This window comes from Plodia interpunctella, chromosome 28 (assembly GCF_027563975.2).
Source record: "Plodia interpunctella isolate USDA-ARS_2022_Savannah chromosome 28, ilPloInte3.2, whole genome shotgun sequence".
NCBI classification, from domain to species: domain Eukaryota; kingdom Metazoa; phylum Arthropoda; class Insecta; order Lepidoptera; family Pyralidae; genus Plodia; species Plodia interpunctella.
In genome coordinates this window covers 3740446-3767126 of record NC_071321.1, presented here as the reverse complement: position 1 = coordinate 3767126, position 26681 = coordinate 3740446, and the positions used below count along the sequence as shown (strand labels likewise).

General features: G+C 35.8%; 1 protein-coding gene across 3 annotated transcripts; it reads left to right on the top strand.

Moving 5' to 3' along the window:
* Nucleotides 1-26463, top strand: LOC128681787 (uncharacterized protein). 3 transcript variants are annotated; one of them, XM_053765961.2, is made up of 12 exons: nucleotides 1-339; nucleotides 16062-16252; nucleotides 17481-17597; nucleotides 18913-19035; nucleotides 19704-19829; nucleotides 20357-20510; nucleotides 21280-21381; nucleotides 21897-22089; nucleotides 22728-22834; nucleotides 23266-23398; nucleotides 24254-24511; nucleotides 24877-26463. In XM_053765961.2, exons 2-12 carry the CDS (start codon nucleotides 16148-16150, stop codon nucleotides 25022-25024), a joined length of 1566 nt encoding a protein of 521 aa, XP_053621936.1. In that variant the 5' UTR covers nucleotides 1-339; nucleotides 16062-16147; the 3' UTR covers nucleotides 25025-26463. The 3 variants fall into 3 exon arrangements, with proteins under 3 accessions (XP_053621936.1, XP_053621937.1, XP_053621938.1); XM_053765962.1 differs by lacking the exon at nucleotides 1-339 and adding an exon at nucleotides 6005-6301; XM_053765963.2 differs by lacking the exons at nucleotides 1-339; nucleotides 16062-16252; nucleotides 17481-17597 and adding an exon at nucleotides 17751-17889.
* The last annotated feature ends 218 nt before the right edge of the window (nucleotides 26464-26681 follow it).

The window sequence follows — 26681 nt, the reverse complement described above, 5'->3', positions numbered from 1 at the left end:
CGACCCAGCCAGCCAGCCAGATACTACTACTAAAATGGCCGTCTACTAACGCGTTCCCAATTGATTTTTTTTCCATTTCACTTGTTATACCATCCCAAAAACAAATTTACAACCGGTCAGACATTCCTCCAACCACACCACATATCGGCAGCAGTTGAGCGCGTACTATTAATACATGAGTATCAAATTATAACCTGTGCAGTGCCGAACCAGTGTGACAAATCTCCTTATAATCACAATTTATCTGACTTTAGCCATTTAACAAATGTTTTTTGATGATAAGTGCTGGTTGGACGCGTCATACGGGGATAAAACAGTCGTCGCTAACACCTACTACATGTAAGTACCAGACATACGGCTTACCTACATCAATTTAGTTGACTGGTATTATACAGTTTTCTGACCTAAAATCTAGACTTAATGCAGTTAGTGTTCACGCCTAGTAACTGGCCGCGCGACACCGTATTCTTTGCGTGTTAATCATGTAATACCATTAAAAAAACAGTTCGAATTTTCAAATTTGTGTCAAGTGCATTCCATAGTTTATTTTAAAAATGGAACGGTGATATAATTCGGTGAAATTAGGTGTAAGTATGTAATAATGAGCCAATTTAAAGACATTATGGGATGGTATTCCCGGATTTTCGGAATCCATACCGCTGTCTCTTTCGCCCGTATGAGTTCCTCTCTATCTAATTCCTGAATGAGATTGAGGCATGCGCGTAACAATTTTGGGGCAAAGACATTTGGGGATGTCACATTTTTTATGGAATGACCGACCAGCGAATTACATCAATGGTTTTAAGTTATGTAATTTAAGATTTTGTTATCTGCATTTTGGAGTGTAAAAAATGGCGTAATTTCACGCATTATTTGTGTTAATTGGTTGTATAATTGGCGTTCATTGATTAAAACGTTCGTTTGCGCTCCCATTATGGTCCAATATGAGCTGAATATGGAGCGACGAACTGTTTATGATATTATTTTTCCGTACCTCAAAAGGTAAAAACGGAACCCTTGTAGGATCGTTGTCCGTCGGTCAAGACCCTTTTTCTCAGGAACGCGTATTAGGTAACAAGTTGAAATTTATACCAAATCCTGGGTATTTGGTATGTCTACGGTATCTTTCAACTGGAAAAAAAAAACAAACTTACTTTAACGTGATCAAAAAATATGACCACAATCACAAGGGAATCAAAACAGGGTACAGGGTACTAGGGTAATAGGGAACTTCCCGTAGATCAAGAATCATGAAATTTGCCAAAAAGTTGGGGGCATACCGTACTGATATAGGAAAAATGGTAATTTACAGTTACATCACAGAAAAATAGTTATTTAAAGTTATTTGTAATTTATTCCATACAAAATGAGTGCATTTTGCGATTTCACAGAGGAAACAAAACCTACAAGGTACTTCCCGAGGACCTAGAATCATGAAATAGGGGCTAAAGTAAGGGGATACTATGCTGATATAGGAAAAAATCCAAAAATTGGTAATTTATACTTGATCACAGAAAAAAAGTTATATTTGTAATTAGTTTCGTATAAAATGAGTGCATACGCCCGCGAGCCATCAAAATTTTGTACGGAACCCTCGGTGCGCGAGTCTAACTCTAACTGGCACTTCACCGGTTTTTTTTATTTATTTGAGTATAATAAAGTAAATTTTAATTCTATTTACTACTTTTAGTATATTATAGTAATTCTATGAGATGCATTGACTACATGCAAATCTATACGTCATTATCTAGCGCTTTGAACACAGTTGAAAGTGCCTAGCGATCCAGTTTTAAAAATATAAAAAACTAGCCGCGCCCCTGGGCTTCGCTTCCGTGGGGATTTCGGGTTAAAAAGTACCCTATGTGTTATTCCAGGTTATATTCTACCCGTGTACCAAATTTACATAACAATCGGTCCAGTAGATTTTGCGTGGAAGAGTAACAAACACATCACATTACATCCACACAAATTTTCGCATTTATACCTAATATTAGTAGCATTTGTAGGAAGTAGTAATTAGTAGGATTTTCTATTCTTTCATCTATTTTCATAGCCTAATTTATATTCTGTGACTCTATTCCCTATATATAACCCTATGATAGTCGGATATCCTCAATTTAAATAAATTACCGTGTGGTAACCATACAATTTTGACTACCTACGCATTATAGTTGAACGATTTGGATTTCTGTCTAAAAATGGAAGAATGTAACGTGTAATTGTGTTGTACATATATTTATACATATATTTTTTTATCAGCACTCTGATCACAATCATAACTTTTTAACTTTTTTTTTATTTTTTTATTTCTTTATTTATGTTACAATAATTTATATGAAAAATACAAGCACTACCAACAAAAACCTATATAGGTTTATACGTGGTAAGGCGAGTCACAACTCATTACAAATTTACTCAGTTAATATATAGTTCTTAAGCATTAATTTACATTTGGTTATACTGGTTTCCAAATTAATTATTTGCTCACAAATATTGTTAGGGTATTCATTCAATATCGATGGCAGAAAATACTCCCACATTCTTTTACCGTGGACATTGTTAACTGAAGTTAACTGAAGTTAACTAAGTATGTACATTACGTACTTTGTTATATACTCCTCGAGATACAGACTCACGTATAGTTCAAGGATTGGCTTCAAAATGGGTAATAGATAAGTTAAAGATAGATAAGTTTTCTTTCACCAAAGTAACTCATTACATTATGCATATAATTATTTTGTACAGTAATTGTGTTGTTGGCAAATAAATGATTTATACTATTAGAAAAACATTTTGTAAGAAACAATAATGGTAAGCCCTTCTGGCATGATAGGGCACGAACACTGTTCAAATGTGTTTCTATAGGCATTTCTTCTCAGCAGTGGTCGTTTAGAAATTTGTAGCTTGTGATAAATTACTATTATAATATAAAATTTGACGTGAAAAAGTGCCTGTGAATGTCTAATTTCTGAATAAATGATTTGATTTGTGTTTCCGCCCTAATATAGGACAATCCATACCATATCCCTCGCGTGGAAGTAATCGACATAAAGCTCTAGGCAATTCATGGAAGACCTGGGGACTTGCATTCTGTTAAAGTTGATAGTAGGCCTGCTGGGAGGGGCTACCATGAAACATAAAACACGTAGCAAGTCATTGCGTCCACACCTTCTTTTTGTATTTTACACTTTTACACGTTGCGTACATGATATGGGAAAAAGAGACTGTATATAGATATTAGTAACGCGCTACGTATTTTTGTATGTTTCGTGGTAGGCCTTCCGAGCTCCGACGGTCAATAACACAGGAAGAAACCCGGAACACGGAGAGCCTAGACAGTTGATAGACAATAGCATTCCCAGAAGGGTGTAGGTACTACAGCCAGTCGGAAGGCGGTATAATAAAAACTAGCCAATACTTGATTTCGTGTCTTGTAATATTAATTTAAATTTCATCAAAATCAAGCTTAGCAATTTAGTCCTAAAAGCGTCACAGACGAACAGACACTTTACGTATTCATATATGGCTGAATGATGTTTTAGAATATTTGTACAATAATATTTCTTGAGTTATAGCTGTGAAAATATAAGTGTTAAGTATATTTGTGTTACATCCAATGTGCATTTGTGTATTTGTATTGCTTTTGAATTGATTTATGTAAATATACTATTCCTTTATAGTACATTCATATTTAAAAAATGGTAAGCCCTTCTGGCATAATAGGGACCAACACTGTTTGAATGAGTTTCTTTCGGCATTTCTTCTCAACAGTGGTCGTTCCCAAATGCTAGTAATTTGTAGCTTTGGTAAACATCATTTAATTTAGATTATGACGTGAAAAAGTGCCTGTGCAGGCCTAATTTCTGAATAAATGATTTGATTTTGATTTTGATTTTTGATTTCATAACACTATAGGGTAGTTGACAAGGTCAGAGAATTGAAAAAAAATATAGTCTAGATAAAATAGATATATTTAGTATCATTATGATAATTAATGGAATGAAACAATGGATTGGACAACTGGATTGTATGAAGATTTAATGTTGGTTGGAAAGTCTACGCAACGGATTTTTGTTGAGTATAAGTAAGTTAGTGGACAGCCACCACATTTAAAGGTTATATTTTATTATAATATATTGTTTATGATTATCTCAAGAAGTGACATTGTTGTTGTGAAAAATGATTTGAATTTGTAAGACGTTAAAATGTAGCCGATAGAAATAGAAGAGAAATAAAATTATTTAATAAAAAGGAACTTTAATTAATTGAGGCATTCAGATCTACAAAGCCAATAATTTTGATGCAGTTATTTTTAATAGACAGAGAGGTATTTTTTGACCCCTTGAAGTCGAGAACCATAGATGTGGGTCGCTGTGATCTCATTGTAAAGTTAGACAACTTTTATTACATCTGGCCTAATGGTCATCACGCCGGACTGCTACACCGGAGGTCCCGGGTTCGATCCCCGGTCAGGTCAACATGGAAAATGATCTTTTTCAGATTTACCTTAGTCTTAATGATCTTTTTCTGATTGGCCCGGGTCTTGGACGTTTATCTATATATGTATTTGTTATAAAATATAGTATCGTTGAGTTAGTATCCCATAACACAAGTCTCGAACTTACTTTGGGGCTAGCTCAATCTGTGTGATTTGTCCTAATATATTTATTTATTTATGATACATTTTGACACCCGTTGTAAATAAACGAACAATGTCGGCTACGTTTAACTAAATTTTGATCTAGTAATTTTTTAAAATCTATTCTTATTATCTAGTCTAGCTAAATACAATATGTCCCTTAGTCGCCTTGTACGATTTCTTCCGGAGGTTATGAAATGGTCCTATTTTATGGCGAGACAACACGCCATTCCATAATCACATAATTTATAGTAAAATAAGATTAGATATTAACACGCCTTGATGACACGTATGCGTAAAATTGGACGCGCTCCACTAGAGTTCACTCTATGCTATCTAGTGGCGTATTTACAAATTTGCCGCCATTGGGCCATTTAGTTTTTGACGCCCATGAAAATAGTGATGACTTTTATAACTATTTAGTAAAGATATTCGTTATACTACTAAGGAAGCAAATAGATATGCGTCCCAGCTGATGGGAAGTGGTTACCACAGTCTGTTGATGGACGCTTACGACACCAAGGGTGTCACACGCGCGATGTTGGCTTCAGATAAGGATATTCTTTATTTTTTCTCCATAATAAAACGGCTTCGATGAATGTAATAAGAAAACAAAGGTCTTTTTAATTATGTCACAGGTTGAAGTCGTCTGGTATCGTTTGGTAATTACTATATAGTCCAGTACTAGAAAATAAACGTTTTATCTATCTAAATTCCCAGAAAATATATAAATAAATAAATAAATATATTAGGACAAATCACACAGATGGAGCTAGCCCCAAAGTAAGTTCGAGACTACTAACTCAACGAGACTAATTTTATAACAAATACATATATATATATATATATATATATATATATATATATATATATATATATATATATATATATATATATATATATATATACGTCCCGGGCCAATCAGAAAAAGATCATTTTCAATCATGACCCGACCGGGGTCTGATAATTATTAATTAATAATAATAATAAATAGTTAGTCTGTTAATGATTAAGCCTAAATTAATCAAGCAGTGATGGTCATGTGGTTAAAACCGTTCGCCTGTGATCGAAAGGTCGAATTCTACTCTAATTGTAAGTTTTATACCTTTCTGACTCATGTATAGTAGTCCTACTAGACGCTGTAGAGTCGTAGAAGTCATGTCAGATGCCTTTAGGCGACTTGATTATAATCTGACACCAGTGTTAGCAATTAACACACTCGAAAAGTGCTAACAAGATCGCACTTACTTTGCCACCCCCGAAAAACAGCCGCCCACGGCCTTAGCCTACTCAGCTTGGTGATAGATCCGCCGCCACTGCACCTCTCACTTTTCACTGATAGTTATGGCGAAGTACCATCAGTCATTAAACTGGACCCGTCGGGATTAAACGTCATTTCGTGAAAATTGTGCAACTATTTTAGTGACGTGTTTTTGAATTAAAAAATATATATAATTTGACAGGCGCGGTCTGATGGCCAGTACTTAAATAATAATAAAGTATAGTACGTTTTTATTTTAGTATTTTGACGACATCACCAGTTGTGTAAAATATTTTCATAAATTCTATAAATAAAAATAAAAAAAAAAACAAAAAATAGTTTTTTTAGCTATTAAAAGTGAATAGTGAAATTATTTGACGCACGATTTGAATTTTTCGAAGGTAAGTTTTTTTATTTGTTGATTTATAAGGTTTTAAAAATATATATATTTAGTGTCATGCACGCCGCTATATTTAAAAAAAATATATTAATAAATTGACCGCGTTTGATCCTCAATTCTAGCCTGTCTGGAATTAATTTTAATATAAATATTTAACCAGAATAATATAACAAAATAGGTATTATGTGCGCTGAATGTAAAAATGAATTATGGGTAGATAATATATATATTTAAAAAAACAGAATAATATTCTACTCATTCTGTGCTCTGAACGTAAATTCAGATTTAAATAGAAAACTTTTCCTGTACTTATGGTTTATTAATCAAAAGCCTCTGTCAACCCCCGTATATAATAAAATCGTGAATATAATGTGTAAAATTACAAATTTTGGTGTGTACATCAAAAATCTTCTGTATTTTTCATTTACAAGTTAAACAGAGGTTTTCATGTTGTGATTTTGAAAATACTTTTTATATATTTTTTATTATGTTCGCTTGTTCTGTTATCGAATTAATCACGTGTTATATTGACCCACTTCCCGGTAGACAGGTAAATAAATATGTAGATAAAAAAAAATAAACTGATAAAATATTTTAGCCTTATATAATATTGTCGGGTGGCAATGATGTCCTTTTTTTTCGGAAAAAAATTGACTAAATATTTTTATTTTATTTATTTATTTTATTACCACTCATACAATAATTTTTACAGGGTTAGCCTAATTTACAAAAATGTAACTTCTATGTTCAAAATCATATTTTACTTATAGTATACAATAAGTTATATTATTATGACGTATGTCATAAATTTTGTATTTTTTTTCTTTTATTTTTTAACTAGCGGCCCGTCCCGGCTTTGCTCGGGTAAAAGTATAATAAATTATACACTTAAACCTTCCTCGGGAACCACACTATCTATTGGTGAAAACCGCATGAACATCCGTGCTCTAGTTTTTGAGTTTATAGCGAACAGACAGTCATTCAGACAGACGCGGGAGAAGACTTTGTTTTGTATTACTTATGTAAGAATAAGGATTAATTATTTGTTTTATTTTTGAACTTCTATCGTTTTTCTCAGCTGTAAAAGCTGGTATAGGGATATTCCGGTCATATTGATTACCCCACACCACTAATATTATAAAGGCGACTTCGTCATGCTCAAATGGCTGGCGATTTTAGGTAAAAAGGAATAAAAATGTGATACTTATGTAATATTCTTAGGTGTCGGCTATTATAGTCCTTATCTATCAAATCGTTCACTGATAACACAACTAAAAAGCACCTTTTCTAAGGATGAAACGTGACGTTGTCATACGATTTTTTGTCTATATATTCGCGGTCTAAAAATGTTTCATTTTCCGGTAATTGAATCAATCAATCAATTCAAAAATATAGACGTGAAAATTCACTGAAAATTAGCGTCATGGCTCTCCGTCACGGCACAAGCTGAGTGGTACCCTTTTGTAGCATATTTAATGTACCTCTGTAATATTAACATTTTGTTCATTTTCTGTGATGTATATGATTAATTTTATTTCTTTTTATATTTAAACATCCATGGAATAAATATAAATATATAAATATAAATTAGGACAAATCACACAGATTGAGCTAGCCCCAAAGTAAGTTCGAGACTTGTGTTACGGGATACTAACTCAACGATACTATATTTTATAACAAATACATATATAGATAAACATCCAAGACCCGGGCCAATCAGAAAAAGATCATTTTCCATCATGACCCCGACCGGGGATCGAACCCGGGAACTCTCGGTTCAGTGGCAAGAACTTTACCACTGCGCCACCGAGGTCGTCATTTATAGTAGTAAATTTGTAGGTACATGGAATAGTAGGTAACTTCATGGTAGTACCTCCAAGGAATTAGTCCTTGGAAACATCATATAATTTTGTCACCCATTCATTCTGTTTTAAAATTGATTTTTCAAAACATACCACAATGTGATTTTACATACTTCATACTACATGTATGAAAATTTTCAAGAAGACTGGTTGAGCAGATACTTCGTGGGGTATTAACAAATAAGCAAACTCACTTTCGCTATCTATAAACATAAAAATTTAAGCCATAATGTAACACAGCGTGCTGTACTATATGGCATAATGATTTTTAAGCATAACTTTCTTACAATTTGAGATGACCAAAAGGCTGGCATATACCTCGGCCAGAGATTAAGCATTGCCATCCAACGTGGCAATGCTCTCAGCCTTTTGGGCACGCTACCTCAAGGTAACGAATTGCAGGGACTGGCATTTTTGTAAATATATTATAGGTATAAATAATTCTTTTTTTTTTAAATTTGTTTTTATTAGTTTTAATTTATTTTAGCTGCATGTATATAGTAGCTTAGGTTTTTTATGTATATAAATAAATATATATACAATTTGAACCATAACTAACCTAACCTAACCTAACCTAAAAGTTAATTATGCCACATTTACCCGTATGCCAAAAATAAATTATCTCTTCATTGTCGTATTCCTCAGGGCTGAGGGTCGTGGTCATTACGTGGAATTAAACACACATAACAACTTTCTTGGCATTATTAATGGAGTGGTTTGCCATTGCCTTCTCAATTTCACACACAAGTTAATAAGAATCAACCAGTGTGCAGGTTTCCTCACGATATTTTCCTTCACCGGAAGCAAGTGGTGGTCGATGAAAACTACACATGAGTCAGATTGGTATACAAACTCATGTGGCACGAGTGGGATTACCACCATCACCACCAACACCGTTTAAAAATCAATTATGCCTTAGACCTATTATGCCAAAATATTGTATGCCAAAACAATAGGACAAAATAGTTTATGCGATAAAAAGTATACATTTGTGGTCACATTAAACAACTGTTTTATTTGTGAAATAGTTATATAAGTTTATTGGCCAGTGAATTAATTCATTTTGATTCTTCCTTGTGGCCAAAAATATCTGTTACTAGTTTGTAAGAGAGGGATTATTTTTCTCGATTCCTAAGAGCCAGGTCCCATTGCTATGTCGAGCTCCGTTTCGTCATCACAGTACGTTACCGCTCCGTTGTCCATTTCTATAATAGACATACGAGTACGTCGAAACTTAATACAATTTCTGCGTTGTTCCGCCGATTGACAACGGAGCGCAACGTAGCGGTGAGGTTAACTCATTTAAATAAATTTTATCATAATATTGGATACTAGATATTACATAATACATAATAGCCTATAGCAATCTTGGATAATGTACCTTTCTAATGGTGAAAGAATTTTGAAAAAATTGAAATTGCGTCGGTAGTTTCGGAGAATACCCGTCTCAAAAATACAAACGCTTACTTCTTTATAATAATAGAATAGACTAACACCTAACTATGCATATAAAAGCTTTTATTTTAATCGTTTTTATACCTAGTTCGGGTCCCTATTGACCTTGCCAAGTAAATACGCGAGTCAAAGCAGTCTAAAATCCGTTTGGCCAAGCGTGAGTCAGGCGAAAGTAGAACTTTCATTCTGTACGGGCTACTTTCATCGGTTAAATTTTGCGTGCTTCTTAACTTGACACAGTTACATAATGTTATACAATATTTTATTAAAATGCAACATAAATTTAGTGTATAATATTTTAAGATCGTATTGTATTAAGAGAATTACTTACATATTAACATTAAAAAGTCTTTGCGAAAGTCCAATCTTAACCAAAATTACAAAAGCAAAAGTAAATTTGTTCGTTACCTCTTCACGCTCTATCTACTCGACCAATCTTCTTGAAATTTTGCATACATGCAGTTTGAAGTACGGAGAAGGACATAGGGTACCATTTCATCCCGGAAAAGTAAATGTTCCCGTGGGAAATTCATGCGGGCAAAGCAAAAGCTAGTTTTTTAAATAAAAGCTTTGTTTTCTCAAATTCGCCTAGCGAATCAGCATTGCCTACGACGCGACGTGGCAACGCTGTAAGCTGTCTGGGCACATTACCTCAAGGCAACGAATTGCCGGGTCTAATATTTATATGTAAATATTAAATTTTTATTATAATGTTTAATTTTGTTAGTTCTAATTTAATTTATTATTTATTTTATTTATTTAGTTATTATTTTTATAAATTAAATGCTATTCATGAATACTAAGTATGAATGAAAAAGTTCCAGGTGAAGAAGAAGCGGTGCAACAAACTTCACCGCAGACTTTTCACCAAATACTTTAATTAACAAAAATTATTTTTATTATTGTTGTTTTGTAATTCACGCATATCATCCTTGCCGATTGCACTCTGAGTCATGCGCAGGCGCACTATTGACAGAGAAAGTCGTCAGCTCTTTATTTGAATCACGCAAACTCATGCATTCGGAAAATTTATTCTATAAAAACATGTGGAATGAAAGTATTTTATAAGATGATGAATATAGTTGTTGCCCGCGGCATAGTCCGCATGATTTTCCCACGGGAACAGTTATTTTACCAGTATGAAAGTACCCTATGTCCTTCTCCGTACTTCAAACTGCATGTATGCAAAATTTCAAGAAGATTGGTTGAGTAGATAGAGCGTGAAGAGGTGACAAACTTACTTTGTCATTTTTAAAGTTAAAATCGGTCTATTTTATGTCTATAAGATTCGTGTAGAATCTTCGTTTAAAAGAGTTTTTGTAATATATCTTTGCGTTTCACCTGAACAAAATTTTTATATTTTTTTAAACAGTTACAAACACAAAAGCTATGTAATGAGTAATGGTTCGTCTAGGCGCTGCACATTCGCTTCAACATAAAGAAAATACTCTCATCGCAATAACCACAGTAACACAATATACTTTCAACTGCGGGCGGAGTCGCGGGCAACGATTAGTAGACAAAATATAGCTCGTCCTAGAGGTCAATGACCGACCTTGAGCGCTATCGATCGAAGAGAAAGCCCCGTCAAAGACTCTCTGCAGTGGACGTAGGGTTGTCAACTTTTTTAAACCAAATCCATACTAATATTACAAAGAGGAAAGATTTTTTCGTTTGTAATGATTAAACTCAAAAATTACTTGGCCAATTTTGATGAAATTTGCAAATAAGTCATAGCATAATCTTCGATTAGAACCCGAGATATCTATAATATTCTTCCATGCTAATATTATATCTAAATGCGAAAGTCTTTCGCAGATAAATTACGGGGCGAAGCCGCGGGAATGAGCTAGTATGGTCATAAAATATGTGATTTTTATGCAAATCTCGCAGATTTTACGACTTCCTGTCTAGTAAATCAACTTTATTGACATAAAAGTGCATTATTTTGGGTCGAAACCTCTGACCAGATATCTAGGAACTATCGTATGCCGACCCGAATCAACGTAAGTACACAGTTACATTACGTAGATTGTATGCTTTCTATTGCCGCAAAGAAAAACCAGTAATGTACATTGAATTTGTCATGGTTAAGTTTTAAAATAGAATACTAAGTAAACGAGCATGCGTGTTGCCTGATGGTAAGCAAACACCACAGCCCATGGACAGCAACCCGATACAACGGGTTACCGGTGCGTTGCCGACTTTTAGAAAAAGCAATAATCATTTCTTCAAAGCCCCATGTCAAAATTATTACCAGATTAAGTTTATTCTATACTAGCTTTTGACCGAAGATTCGCGTTCGCGTTTATCTAGTGCGTCCGCTCATAAATTATTATTGTCTATATCTCGGGTTCTATGCAACGTATCGCGATGAAACCTATACCAGATTTTAAGTTAGACTATCCGCTATATAATTGTAAAAACCGCATCCAATTCCATCTAGTAGTTTTTTGCGTGATGCGCTAGACAGAATGGCAAAAATTCTAAAACAAATTGTTTTGGTTTCCATTAGTCCCATATGATACAGACTCCTTATGATTATTTTTCTTCAATATCTCCTACTAGATGTGGCCCGGGGCTTCGCTCCCGTGGGAATTTTGAGATAAAATATAGCCTATAGCAATCTTGGATAATGTACCTTTCTAATGGTGAAAGAATTTTTGAAATCGGTTCGGTAGTTTCGGAGATTATCCGCTTCAAACATACAAACTCACAAACGCTTACCTCTTTATAATAATAGTACATATAGATAATGGAAAAGTATAATACTATTTAATAAAATACTTTATCGAGTGTAGCATAATCTCCTGTGACATCTTTTTTAGTTATCGCTACAATTTCAAAGAAATTGATAAACATTTGATGGTGGCGCTGCGCGTTACAATTAATTGTCTACCCATTCGCTCTGGTCTTGATCCGACGGGTCACGGGGCAGATAAAAATAATCGTCGCATGCGCAGATCAATGCATCTAAAATGACAATGTGTGTAACGTGAATTAGGTGTTTTTGCCACGTCTCTAAGTTAAAAAATAAAACTTTTGACATTTAATGTGTGTAACGCATGGAATTAGTAGGTACTTTCTACGAAGTACTTATTAACAGTAGTTTGTAGCTTGTGTAAAATAACTATAAATATAAAGATTGACGAGAAAAAGTGCCTGTGAAGTTCTAATTTCTGAATAAATGATTTGAATTTAAATCCATGGTGTAACGTGAATTAAGTGTTTTGGCACGTCTCTAAGATAAAAACTATAACTTTGGACATTTATATATGACAGGATTGTTAACAATGATAGATGAATCAACTGTGTTTATCAGTCAAGGAACACACTGACGTGTTACGATACGAGTATATATAGACACTTCTTGTAATGATAAACTATCAATATAAACGATAAAGCAGGTTATAATCAATCTTAGTCATACTTTTATCGAAGCATACTTGCAGTTGGTCGCCACGTCGACCGTTACTGCTTATATATATATATATATATATATATATATATATATATATATATATATATATATATATATATATATAAGGGCTCCCAGGTGGAACGAACCTCGGCAGAGCGGTATATTGTTCAAGATGTCTGAAGGTCCTATTGAGAGAAGCGTTCTGGTGCCGCCGGCCGGCGCCGAGTGTACGCTGAAGATACCGTAATTTTAGATTTAGGAGTCGTATATAACGATATATAGCTTTTTGAGACGACGGTCTCTGCCTATACCATGGTAAATAGACGTGATAATGAATGGTATTCGCAGTGCGCTGCGACCGCTGCTGCCGCGCTGTCATTACGATCCGTCAATTTTCATGAGCAAGCAAGCAATCATTTCCAAAATCAATCAGAATTAGTACTAATTCCTTGTCGTTATTACAGTATTTTTTACTGGTGTTTCTAATAACATAAGGGCTTTCGAATAGTCATCAAAATAAAAATTTCTCAACTAAATTCAAAATTCTTTGTTTAAGATAATATAGATCACTTTTTGACGTCAAAAAATTAGTTAAACTAAGTCTACTGCCGGCTTCCAAAGCGCAGGTGAAGAAGAAGCGGCGCAACCAACTTCACCGCAGCCATTTCTCCAAGGACTACTATTACTGGACTACTTATCTTAACGGTGAAACGTCGTGTCGGTGTGTTTGTAAAAGATCTGGGTCATATTTGTATAAAAAATTGGAGTAGCTATGTCATTAGAGTCGTGTTTTTTTGCTCGTCTTAATCTTTTTTATCAAGTGTGTTATTGTTAATACTTGTGTCTGATTTTATTCGTGTCGCCTAGAGGTACCTGACACGTTACGAATCCCGCCATAGAGGGCAGTAGTCGCATACACACTAGTGAACTAAATACTCGAGTAGTACTTATGCTGGTTTTGTCACGATGTTTTCTTTCGCCGGGAGAAAGTGGTGGTCTATGAAAACTACTACACATGAGTCAGATTAGTACCTATTTGCAAAATCATGTTGAGTAGGATTCAAACCTGGGAACTTCAATCATCGCTTCATCACAAATGTTTTTTACAACAACACTACCACTGCTTCACTTCACATTTTTTTTTATAATTCATTGCAAATACACGGCTATGTTACTGCTGATAAATTAAATACGATATAATATATATCGTATTTACAGTCGTAAACTTAAAGTTAACGCCTGTACAAAATTAAAGGCAATAACGCTAGAACGCTATTTGCGTTTTGTTTTATGACAGGACAAATACGTCATTTTTACATGGCGGCGGCGGTGGACACTGCGGTAACTGACTTGCCAAAGAAGTATAATGTTTTAGGTTTTATGTATGTATTCGAGTTCTATATTAATGTAAATAAATTAATAAATATGGTGCTGCATATTAATTCACGTACGAAACGGAAAAGACACTCAAACCTATTCACAAAACTTATATATTTACACTATGGATCAATCGATTTGTGTCAAAAAAGGTTTTATTGACAAACATTTTAATCCTGACGACATAACCTCGGTTGACAGCAAAAACGAAAAGAATGGACGTTCATGTCTAAAAAGACATAAAATTAACATATATATTTTGTCAAAAAAGTAAAGACAATTTATGTGAAAAATTAGTGAAAACGAATTGAACAATTAGTTATCAAGTTATTCACACAAAATGACCCCGAAAGTGAGGTTCATATTTGGTGCACATGGTGCCGCAAACTGAATCGCTCTGACGTTTGTGGGTTTGGGATATTTTTTGTTATTTTGAATTCGGTAAGCGATAACTCCTTATTTGAAACTCAGTTTATGTCATAATCTTTTGTTACATCGGCCCTTTTACGTAATAATCCAGCTTAGGTTTGGTTAATCAGCCGTGAGGCAGAGGCGCCACGAAGCCACGATTATAAAATAGAGACCAACAAACGTGACGTTTTAACCATCTGGTTAATAAGGAGGAGAGATCCTTCTTCGGTGTCGTCATTCCATATGACTAGCATATTTTTGTAGTTGTATTATATGAGAGAAAGAATTTGGGTTAGCTTCAGAATAGGCTGCCATATGCTTGAAATTTTTATTTTATTTTGTTATGCTAGCATTGTTTAGGTCACTGTAACTAACAAACCTAACTATTAATTCTGGAAACAAGGTTATAAATGTAAAAATAAGTTTATTTTTCAGACTGAGTTACTATTTCCCAAATCTAAGCTACAGAATTTTATATTCTATAGCCATGGCGCTAAAATTTAGACAAAAATCTAAATCAAACGCTCAAATATTTGCCATTTTCTGTGTCTTACGTATTTGCTAAGTGAAGGGACTAGGCGCTCGTTGCGTTAAATTACCTTGTGATAGCTATTTACCGTCGTATGAAATTACCTTAATTCCCATATTTTTTGTACTAAACTGGCTTTTCCAGGGTTCTTATGTATGTAAAAATGTGCATATTTTTCCACTTGTCGCCTACCACGTCTGTCTGTTTCTTAGCTTATTTATTTTAAATCTTGCAACGGATTTTAATGCAGTTTTCACTGTTATTGAGACATTTTATGCCCGAATGTTTATGCTTACGTATGTAAATGATACCATGCGAAGCAGCGCTAGGTTGCTAGGTTAGAATTTCAGGTATTGTTACGTTAGACATTTCAGATTATAATTTACTAGCAGCCCGCTCCAGCTTTGCTCGCGTAAATCCATATAAAAAAGTAGCCTTCTAGTTAAGTAGTTACTTCTTAAGGTTTCGTCTATCTCTCTCTTATCTGAGCGTTTTCCCGGCCTTTTCCTTCCATTGAGCGTCGGAGCCCAGGGTCTGCTTACCTCCACTTTTATTTGACTATGGTTTCACAACCGGCCGCCTGCCTGACGTCAACCCTCTTTGGCAATGCTATAGTTGTTCTGAAGGTTTCGTCTATCAGCTCTGTGCGAAATTTGGGTGTGAGATTATTGAAAAATGTCACTAATTAATTGCAATCTTGTTACAGATAAAAGGAATAATGTATGACAGAACCGGCTGCTGAAACGGTCTCACATGCAAGGGTGTTCACTTTGAGATAATTTGGAAACCAAGATGGCGTCTTGCGTCGGTTTCCAGGGCGCCGAGTATCTGCCTGTGGCGGAGTTTTACGCGGACAAGTCGATTTTTGTGACCGGCGGCACGGGCTTCATGGGGAAGGTGAGTTCACTTTTTAGGGTTCCGTAGCCAAATGGCAAAAACGGAACCCTTGTAGATTCGTCATGTCTGTCTGTCCGTCCGTCCGTATTTCACAGCCACTTTTTTCCGAAACTATAAAAGCTATATTGTTGAAACTTGGTAAGTAGATGTATTCTGTGATCCGCATTAAGATTTTACACAAAAATAGAAAAAAAAAAACAATAAATTTTGGGGTCCCCATACTTAGAACTGAAACTAAATTTCAATCAAACCCATACGTGTGCGGTATTTATGGATAGGTCTTCAAAAATAATGTTGAGGTTTCTAATATATTATTTTCTAAACTGAATAGTTTGCGCGAGAGACACTTCCAAAGTGGTAAAATGTGTCGTCGTCCCCCTGTAACTTCTAAAATAAGAGAATGATAAAACTCAAAAAATATGTGATGTACATTACTATGTAAACTTCCACAAAAAATTGGTTTGTACGAGATCTAGTCCGTAGTTTCTTTTTATGCGTCATAAACCGCAATTTACCTTTCATTCAATCAAAGCAAATATGAAAATATACAAAAATCGATCAACAAGAACTTTTATGTTATGTTACTTGCTGCTACGGAACCCTTCATTGGCGAGTCCGACTCGCACTTGGCCGCTTTTTAATTTTATGGATCCATCGTTTAGCCAAACAATGATGTTAATTTTTTTTTTAATATAAAAATTACATTTAACACAACGACACAAGCTATTACTGTTGTCAGAGAGATCTTATTACATTCAATGTGTGACACAAAAATCATGCCCATTCAAACCGTTGAGGAGTTCGCTCGTCGGAAGCCGATCTTGAGTGCAACATCAGGTCTATGCTCATCGCAATAACGTTTTGTCATCTAATCCTTGCTCGACGATCAGCAATCCACAACTAAACAAAGAATTAACTTCGAAATACATATTTCGAATTCAAATCATTTATTTAGAAATTAGACCTTCACAGGCACTTTTTTTCGTCAACTTTTATATATATATATAGCTATTTCTCACAAGCTACAAACTACTGGCATTTCGGAACGACCACTGCTGAGAAGAAATGCCGAAAGAAACTAATTTGAACAGTGTTATTGTCGATTTGCCCTCATTGTGAATTTTTGCAGCGACACTTTTTACCAATTCCAATATCTTGTTCGGATATTTGAATAATACTTCTAATGCCCATGACAGATTTTATTTCAATTAATGTTTATGAATTTCAGGTGTTAGTTGAAAAACTCCTGCGCAGTTGTCCTAAAATCAAAAAGATCTACCTCTTGATGCGGCCGAAGCGTGGACAGGACGTCGCGTCTAGACTCACGGAGCTAACACAGTCACCAGTGAGTCACTATATATATATATATAATATATTTCAACACGCATTATTATAAACTTAACTGCTAGCAGTGTACAAAAACCAAATAATTAGGTTTGAACGTACACATTCAACATCGAGCGCTAATATGTAGGTAGCTTTATAATATATTGTTGTGCCGAGTGCGGCGCGCACGCAGCTCAGTTATAAAAGCAAGTTACTAGTGATCTTTATATTTTCATATTTATAATTTTATTGTCATTATCATCACTAGTTGTTCGCCACGAACTTGGACCTCGCGTACACAACAAATTTTGGTGAGTTTGGTTTACAAAAATGTGAATATTTCAAAAACGACGTTTACCGATTTTGATGCCGCACGAACTTAAAAATTCTATTGACAGATCGTACATACATTTTAAATTTCATTAAAAATCGGACCAAGTAACGGTTCGAAAGTTATTACAAACATACATACATACAAAAAAAAAATATTTTTGTCCCAAGTAGAATGCTCGCTTCGCTCATAAGATCTCATCATCTTCTGTGAATGATTGCATTCGGAACTGTGATGCCGCGAAGTCAGAAACATCGTGAAAATAACCTCAAAACTTTGAAGATTCGGCTGTGTATTTTAAACTCGGTGCCTGTCTGATATCTACCCTCCTTGGGAATGCTACAGTTACTGGTGAACATTTAAGTGCTAAGTAGAGAAGAAATAAGAAAGAGGATCCTGGGCTCCTATTTGGAAGTAACCTCAGATGTGAGAAAGAATATAAATAAGTATTAAATAAAATTGATCAAGTGACATTATTAAGGAGTGAAGTAATTAGCTATGGAGAGAGAGCGATGGAAGGAACTCTCGCTCTGAAATTAGATGATTATTGAAATTACAATTAATTGTCGTCTTTTATTACGTCATCATCATCAGCCTACCCTTATCCCACTTTATGTGTGGTCGGTACGGCATGTCAGTCTCCACTTCTCCCTGTCTGATGTTAAACGATCTGTTACTTCCTTTTTAGCCATATCCTGCGTGACGCACTCAATCCACCTCTTCTTCGGCCTGCCCCTACTTCTTTTCCCATTCAATTTAAAATCCATAACCTTTACAACCTTTTTGTTATTTTTCAATTTTGATTGGTGCTACCTTGAGACTGTCTCTCACACATTCGTTCCTTATCTTATCCATCCTTGTCACTCCACACATTCATCGAAGCATACTCATCTCCGCTACACGCAGTCGCCTTACATCCATCACCGTGTTTTATTACGTTTCAGTTTTAATTTTTAGTTTTTTTAGACTACGACCCTACAGAGGTACGTTTTGATCCTTCCAGTTGTTTGAAACATTACGAAAAGAGCGGCCACAGGAGTTAAGCAAGATAGTACCGATCGTTGGAGACATCACGGAGCCAGAGCTCGGGATAAGTCCGGCGGATCAGGCCATGCTGTGTCAGAAGGTACTTATGATGTTTACATTTGCAAAATGTTCATTTATATGTCTTTGGAGAAAAGGCTGCGGTGAAGTTTGTTGCGCCGCTTCTTGAGCTGTGCTTTGGAATTCGACGTTAAGCAGGGTCCGCTGCGCCATGTTTAGAACAGAAATTTGTTCAAAAACAAATTAAAACGACAAAATTATGTTTTTGAACAATGTTCTGTTCAAAACGTGGCGCATCGGACCCGCCTTTAGATTTATTTTTAAATACATTTTCGACGTCAATAAGTGATGTATATCATCCTAATATATAATTTTGAATTTTAATGTTAAATTGTAGTATGTTTGTTCGGGTGGAATCTTGCAAATCAATTTTAAAACTGATATCTTCAACCGATTGAGCTAAAATCTTGTATACAAGTTTAGTTTTGACGATAATATATTAAGTAATATGATAAAAATTAGCGCCCAACGAGGGGAGCCCTCTGATATTTTTCTAGATGAGTTTTTCTGATGACAATAAATCTTCATCTGCAGCTCTCTGTAACCCATTTCTAAGTGGAGATACGCCGTCGAAATTTCGAGACGTGGTCTTCACAGTCGCGATATTAAAATAAGGCCAGACACCAATTAGTTTGAGTGATGGAAGGTGGAATAAAAATTTGTACATATTTATTTCATTGGTTGTTTCAGGTATCAGTGGTGTTCCATTCGGCGGCGACGGTGAAGTTCGACGAGAAACTGAAGCTATCTGTGACGATCAACATGCTGGGGACGCAGCAGTTGGTCCAGCTGTGCCATCGTATGCTAGGCCTGGAGGTAATCCATCGTGCTGTTCGTTCCGGAGCTTATTTAGATAGATTGATAAAAATATTTATTCGTTCGTCTGTATTACACATACATTCAGTGACATATAATGATTTAGAAAAAAATATTTTAGACTTTGCCTAAACCTAAGCATGCATCTGTGTGCCGCAGAAGCACAAAAGGGAAAGCAATTACATAGTTCAATTGTTTTGATCCGTATTTAATTAAATAACGTTTATTGCGTCAAAAAAATCATCATTTAGGTATTGAAATAGAAAATCTTGGTTATTAATAAATCACGCAATAGTAGAAAAGTTTAATGAAATAGATCAAACCAATGTTGGTAATTGGGTAAGGTAATCGGAATCGTAATTTATCAAATACAAGTTTATTAAGAAACACCATTGTTGTTTCATAACCCAAAAATCTAAATGTAGCCAGGGAAGTCAGAAAGGATCTTATAAATACGCAATTTAACGATAAAATTTTCAACGTTAACGATATTATAGCAGATGTTGACGTGATTTTACTGTTTTCAGGCCCTGGTCCACGTGTCAACAGCATACTGCAACTGTGAGCGGGAGCGCGTGGAGGAGACAGTGTACGCGCCGCCCGCGCACCCCGAGCACGTGGTGACGCTGGTGCAGACGCTGCCGGACGACCTGGTGGACAGGATCACGCCGGACTTAGTTGGTAAGATTATGTTAAAGTAAATAAAAAACAACTTTTTTAGTAAGAACCTGGGAAAATATTGGGTGTAATCTATGTTGGGAATAGAAGTGGTCCAGTGGTCAAAAAAGGTCTCAGGTTCGAAGCCAGAACAGATAGAATGTAGGCACCCGCGCTCTGATCATGTGTCGCTGGTGCAGACGCTGCCTGACGATGAGTGGACGGGATCACGACGGACTTAGTTGGTAAGATGATATCAGATCTGAAGCAAATGCATTATCTTAAGGATCAAAAACATCTCTGCAGGGGGACTCGCCGTACTTTTTGAGATAAATCTGGGAATATACTGGACATAAACGCTACGGTGAACATATATATGGTGGAAATGGAAACAGTGGTATGGCCTCAGATTCGAATACAGAAAATGGTTAGTATGGTACTGTGTCCCGAACACCCCGAGCACTTGGTGATGACGGTGCAGATGCTGCTAACGCTGCTGACAACTGGGTGTTAGGACTTAATTGGTAAAGATTATGATAAAGATCAAAAGCAAACACAAATGATTTTGCGCCTGAATTTTTGTTAAGAAACTGAGCTTGATTGTTATTCAGATAAAATATTATTGCCTTTATGTTTCGCGTATTTATCTTGTAAATTCTTTTCTGGTAGCGCCATCTTGTTTGGTATCACTGAAAATCAGCGTCACGGCACAAGCTGAGTGGTACCCTTTTGTAGCATATTTAATGTACCTTTATAATATTATGATTTTGTTCATTTCTTTTTGGCTTTCCAGGAGACAGGCCTAACACGTATACATTCACAAAGGCATTGGCAGAGGACATGCTTATAAAGGAGTGTGGAAACTTACCTGTAGCGATTGTGCGGCCATCCATCGGTGAGTTAATTTATTATTTATTTAAACATAGTGTGTGCTTACCATCATCTCTTAACGCGATCTATTTTACGACCTTAACTGATCTGCATCACAAATTCGTACCATCGACTTATTTTTTTGTATGAATGCGATGCATTTTAGGTTGCTAAATTGAACTGAGTTGCATTGGAATCATTCTGTAAAAGTCGATGGTAGGCCTGCTGACCTCGAATCACGCAATCGACGATCACAAACATCAATTTTCTCCAATTTCTTTCGATGGTTTTAAGCGAATTTTCACACGATTAGTCCGGCCGATTGATGCGCGTTCACTCAACATAACAGTGTAGATATAAAACTTACAAAATAGAAACTTAAGTAAAAAAAGGTACTTACTTATTTTTATACAAAAGAAAAATGAAACCTTCAGAAAAAAATGACGAAAACTGACGTAATGAAATTATACTGCGTGAGAATCGCGCTCCCGCGGTGCCAGGGAGAATAAAGTCAAGAGAATTTCGTCTTTTCTGTTTCAGTTCTCTCGTCAGTGCGAGAGCCAGTGAAAGGATGGGTGGACAACTGGAACGGGCCCAACGGCATTATCGCGGCGGTCGGCAAGGGCGTGTTCCGCAGCATGCTCGGCTCCGGCGCGCGCGTCGCCGACCTCGTGCCCGTCGACACCGTCATCAACCTCATGATCGTGTGCGCGTGGCGGACGCATCTCAGACGGTGAGGCTCTGGAAACTTTCATGTCGCGTTTTAGAATGATGTTAGCGCCATCTAGTGTTAGTGGTTGGTATTTAGACGGAATTTGGTAAGAGCATGTACAGTCTGCCACAAAGAAATCTGACCCCCTAAGAGATGGTGTTCGAATCGCGGGCGGGTCAGATTTCTCAGTGGCGGACTGTACATAATCGTCTGTACGTGGCGGACCCATTTGAGATGATGAGATTTAGGAAACTTTGATATCATGTTTTAGGATGCAGTTAGCGCCATCTAGTGTTAAGTAAGCAGCAAATTCAAAATTTAATTTCTTTATTCATCTTATGATAATATAGGTACATTCCTTGTTGACGTCAACAATTTACTTAAAACTAAGTCTAGTGCTGATTGATTTCCACAGCGCAGATGAAGAAAAAGTGGCGCAACAAACTTCACCGCAAACATTTTTCCGAGAGGTCAATTAACAAATGTTGTAGACTTTCTTGACAGTAAACAGAAAGTACTTCTGTTTACTGTCAAGAAAGTCTTCTATTTCCAGTAAGAATACTGTTATGTCTGTTTCTTGTAAAAAAAATGAGAGATTGAGTAACAAATACCAATTTAATCTCGTAATATTAATCTAACTATTTATGGATATTTTACAGAGGAGAAGGCGTGGTGGTGTATAACTGCTGCACAGGCCAACAGAATCCAATCACGTGGCAAAGATTTGTCAAGACAAGTTTCAAATACATGCGGAAACATCCGTTCAGTGAGTATAGTAATTTTTATTTTAGCTATAGTTAACTCCTTCATATCATGTAATATATCAATTTCTCGATCTCCCTCTTTTTCTTTATCTAATAAAATATATAATAAAACTTGTATGTTCGCGCTACTGTATAAAACTATTGGATGGAACTTTATGTATAAAATCTGGTATAGGTTTCATCGCGACACGTTGCTCAGAACCCGAGATGGCGATAATAATAGGTTATGAGCGGACGCACGAAATAAACGCAGGTAAAGTCGCGGGCAAAAGCTTGTACTTAATATTTTTTTATACATGTAGCTGTTAAATCCTACTGCTAGGCAAATCCTCCCCTTTCTTCCAACCCTTCCAACCACTTCTATTGCTCGCCACTTGTCGTCATCCCTTATCGTAATAGTTTATGGGTTTTAAATTCAATTCAACGATTCCAGGTGAGGTGGTATGGTATCCCGGCGGCGACATCACCAACAACCGGCTAAAGCACAACGTTCTATCACTGCTGCAGCACAAGGCACCGGCTATTGTGATGGATCTGGTTTCAAGAGCATCGGGTGGAAAGCCTGTGTTAGTAAAGCCTGTATTATTGTTTAACAACCAATTCCCAAAGAAGAGTTGACAGGCAGTTGTAAAACCATAGCCAAATCTTTGAATTATAACGCAGATACGCTGGAGCAAACTCCAGCGAATGCAATCGGGAACATATTAAGATGAGAGTGTTGAACTCGATGATGCTTTAATGCTGGGCAAAAGCCTAAAGCCTGTTTCACGATCTCTTGTCTTTAGTCTTTCTACATTTCTTGTCAATGACTCTCAGCCTTAAGGATGATCAACCTTAAGTTGAAGAGCGTGCACAATAGAGCAGAAAAAGTAGATAGGCGTAGGCCTGGACTCCGATGTTAAATGACTGGGGTATGTTTGTTGTTTTATGTAGGTAACTGAACCGGAAAAGCTCCTACATAGTCATCATCCTACAGCTATTCAGGTGTTGCCTACTATTTGCACCGCAAAGTGATTGTTCTCGTCCCTATATATATTTACTAACACTAGATAGGTATTAAGGAACAATTGTTACTAACAAATTATGGTGAAATCTGAAATAATTTGTTATTATTATTATAGTTATAAAAAGATTGTGTAAATTCTGTAAGGTTGTGTAAGGTGTATGTTCTGTATATGACACTAGGTCACATAGTTAGGTTGTACTAAGTAATATTTGTAAATATTTGTTCAACACAAACAGCACAAACACTCGTATTGCATTTACACACTTATTATAGATCAGTCAGTTTGATACTTTTACATTTTACAATCATTCTCTCGTTATCCCAAAGGTGAACTGGTAGACAATGCTTAGCATTAAGTATAACGATATATCATTCATAGAAAAAAGAACCCCCAACATGTTGTCCATAATTCCAGAATGGTCAGAGTGCAAAACAAGCTGGAGAAAGCGGCGGCATGTCTAGAATACTTCACGACGCGCCAGTGGGCGTTCTCAGACGACAACGTGCAGGCGCTGTGCGCGGCGCTGTCCGCCGACGACCGGCGGATCTTCGACTTCAACGTGCGGAACATCGACTGGGACGCGTACATCGAGTCCTACGTGCTCGGCATCAGGAGGTTCCTCTTCAAGGAGAGCCCCGACACGCTGCCCAAGTCCAGGGCTGTGTTGAGACGGTGAGTTAGGTCTATCATCATCGTATTCGACCATTTCGACTTTATGGAATGTGCTACCTGCCATGGCTTTTCCTAAAGTTGGTACTCTAACTCTACGGGTAGTTCTCCAAAAGATGTTGCATCGTCTATGGGCTTCGGTGTCGACATACATTGATTTGGATCTACTGCGTTTAATTTGTCTTATTGCATACGTTTCATGAGTGTCATTCTCGTGAAATTATCACGTCATAAAGATGGCCAGACATTTTTCCCCGCTTTGACTCTGTATCTTTTAATAAGATTATTTTTTCGTTTAGTAGATCTAATACTTCTGCGTTTGTCTTCTTTTCTGTCCAGTTTAATGTGTGTACTAAAATTATTTTCAGGTTACACATAGTCCACACTCTAACTCAACTGACGACGGTGTTCCTTCTGTGGAGATTTCTATTTTCCAAGTCAACTACGCTTCGTACCGTATGGAGGCGTATCTTGGAGTTCATAACTCGCGTTTTTCGCCTTTTAGCCATAGCCTGATGCAGCCAAACCAGTCTGACAGCACCCAATAGGATCTCTTCATTATGCGCTGCGAACTTTTTTTGACATTTCAACTCGTTTTGACGTTTGTTGCAAAATGACGGGCATGTCAAACTTGACACTAATAATGTTTACTGTTATAAGATAATACTACTGGATTATATTAAAAATGGATTGTTCCGGTGATGGCTACTAACGTAAATCTAGACATTATAATTAGTCCAGTAATGTGTCGAGGTTTATGATTAAGATCAGAACGGCAAATAAATACGTTTAGGAATATTTTGTCTTCAATATAAGCTTTCGGGGCTGTCATATTTGCTTCCTTTATATCGTTTGTTGTAGGACGAACACTAGAATCAATTTGAATATAGTCTATTTTGCTATATAGGTAGCACAATCAGGCTTTCACAATAATATTGACTGTAATTACGATGATAAAAGTTACACTGGGCAAGTGTACATAGTGTTTATAAGATTCGATTCCATCCTAAAAGTAACACAATTGATCCTGAAGTTCGTTCGATAACGTTCGATCGTTTTCACTTCCCAAGCGCTAGGCAATTAAGATAGTTCTGTTACTAATTGTTAAAAATAAGTAATGGTGATTCCAGACATTTTGTACCTTAACAGCTCAACGACTATCTCGAGTCCGAAGCAGTTATTCTGTTATCGCATTGTATTTGTAATATTGTTGCATAGATATTATTTCTGTTGGATGTGTAGGGCTATCGTTATCATTAAGATCAACCATTTTTAAATAAATATATATGCTGACTGGTTTTTTTTTTATTTCTTGAAATTGATAAAGACCACAGTGATATTAATACATTTAACTATTTCACTATTCCATGTTTATTACAATATTTGACGAGCACCGCATCTAACAGAAATAATCAGAAAGCACGCAAAAACTTGTTAGGCTAATGTAAAATCTAATGAATGGAGAAATTGTTACCTCCATGTTTTTATCAATCGCTTATTTATAGTAGAATCATTTTCTTCCAAACAAATTCGCTAGTTATTCGTTTGGAAGCTCAAACAATAGCCCATAATACTAGTCAGATTTAATCGTATATCTAATAATATACTATTTGTCATAGATACCCGTGTAAAATACAAAAGTCTCCGTAACAGTTGTTAAAGAAACGGTTATTAGTAAAATTGTTTTAAAGGAATTAATAATAATGATTATTGAAACATAGATATGTGGAGTGAAAGGTTTGTTAGTGGCTAGGAATGTAGATTTACTCGATTTTGTCCCGTTAAAATATTTATAATGACGTAGGCGCGCATATTTTAATGCAACGCTCTGAACGGTTGAATAGTTTTCACAGAAATATCACTGATAAATTCAAATGCTTTTAAATAAACAATGGCATTTCTTTCTATCGTGTCGTGTAAAGTATTTGTATTTGTAGAGATATACGTCTTTTTTTTTAAATAAATGTTGATAATAAATATATATCAAAGACGCTCAATTTCTAACAAATTCTTCCTTTAGTCTTGTCCATTTCTAAAGCTATTTAGAATAGCTACCTTTATTTTTAGTGAAATCTAAATTTGAGTTCCTCTATTTGTAACATTCCTTTAAATGGGAAATAAAATTGGGTCGATGGATACTATATACGATTATAGCCAAATTTCGTTGGTAATT

Coding starts and splice junctions, on each gene's coding strand:
- LOC128681787 (XM_053765961.2), top strand. CDS start 16,148: ATGGCGTCTTGCGTCGGTTTCCAGGGCGCCGAGTATCTGCCTGTGGCG. Junction 16,253..17,480: donor GCACGGGCTTCATGGGGAAG/GTGAGTTCACTT, acceptor TATGAATTTCAG/GTGTTAGTTGAAAAACTCCT. Junction 21,382..21,896: donor GATTGTGCGGCCATCCATCG/GTGAGTTAATTT, acceptor TTTCTGTTTCAG/TTCTCTCGTCAGTGCGAGAG.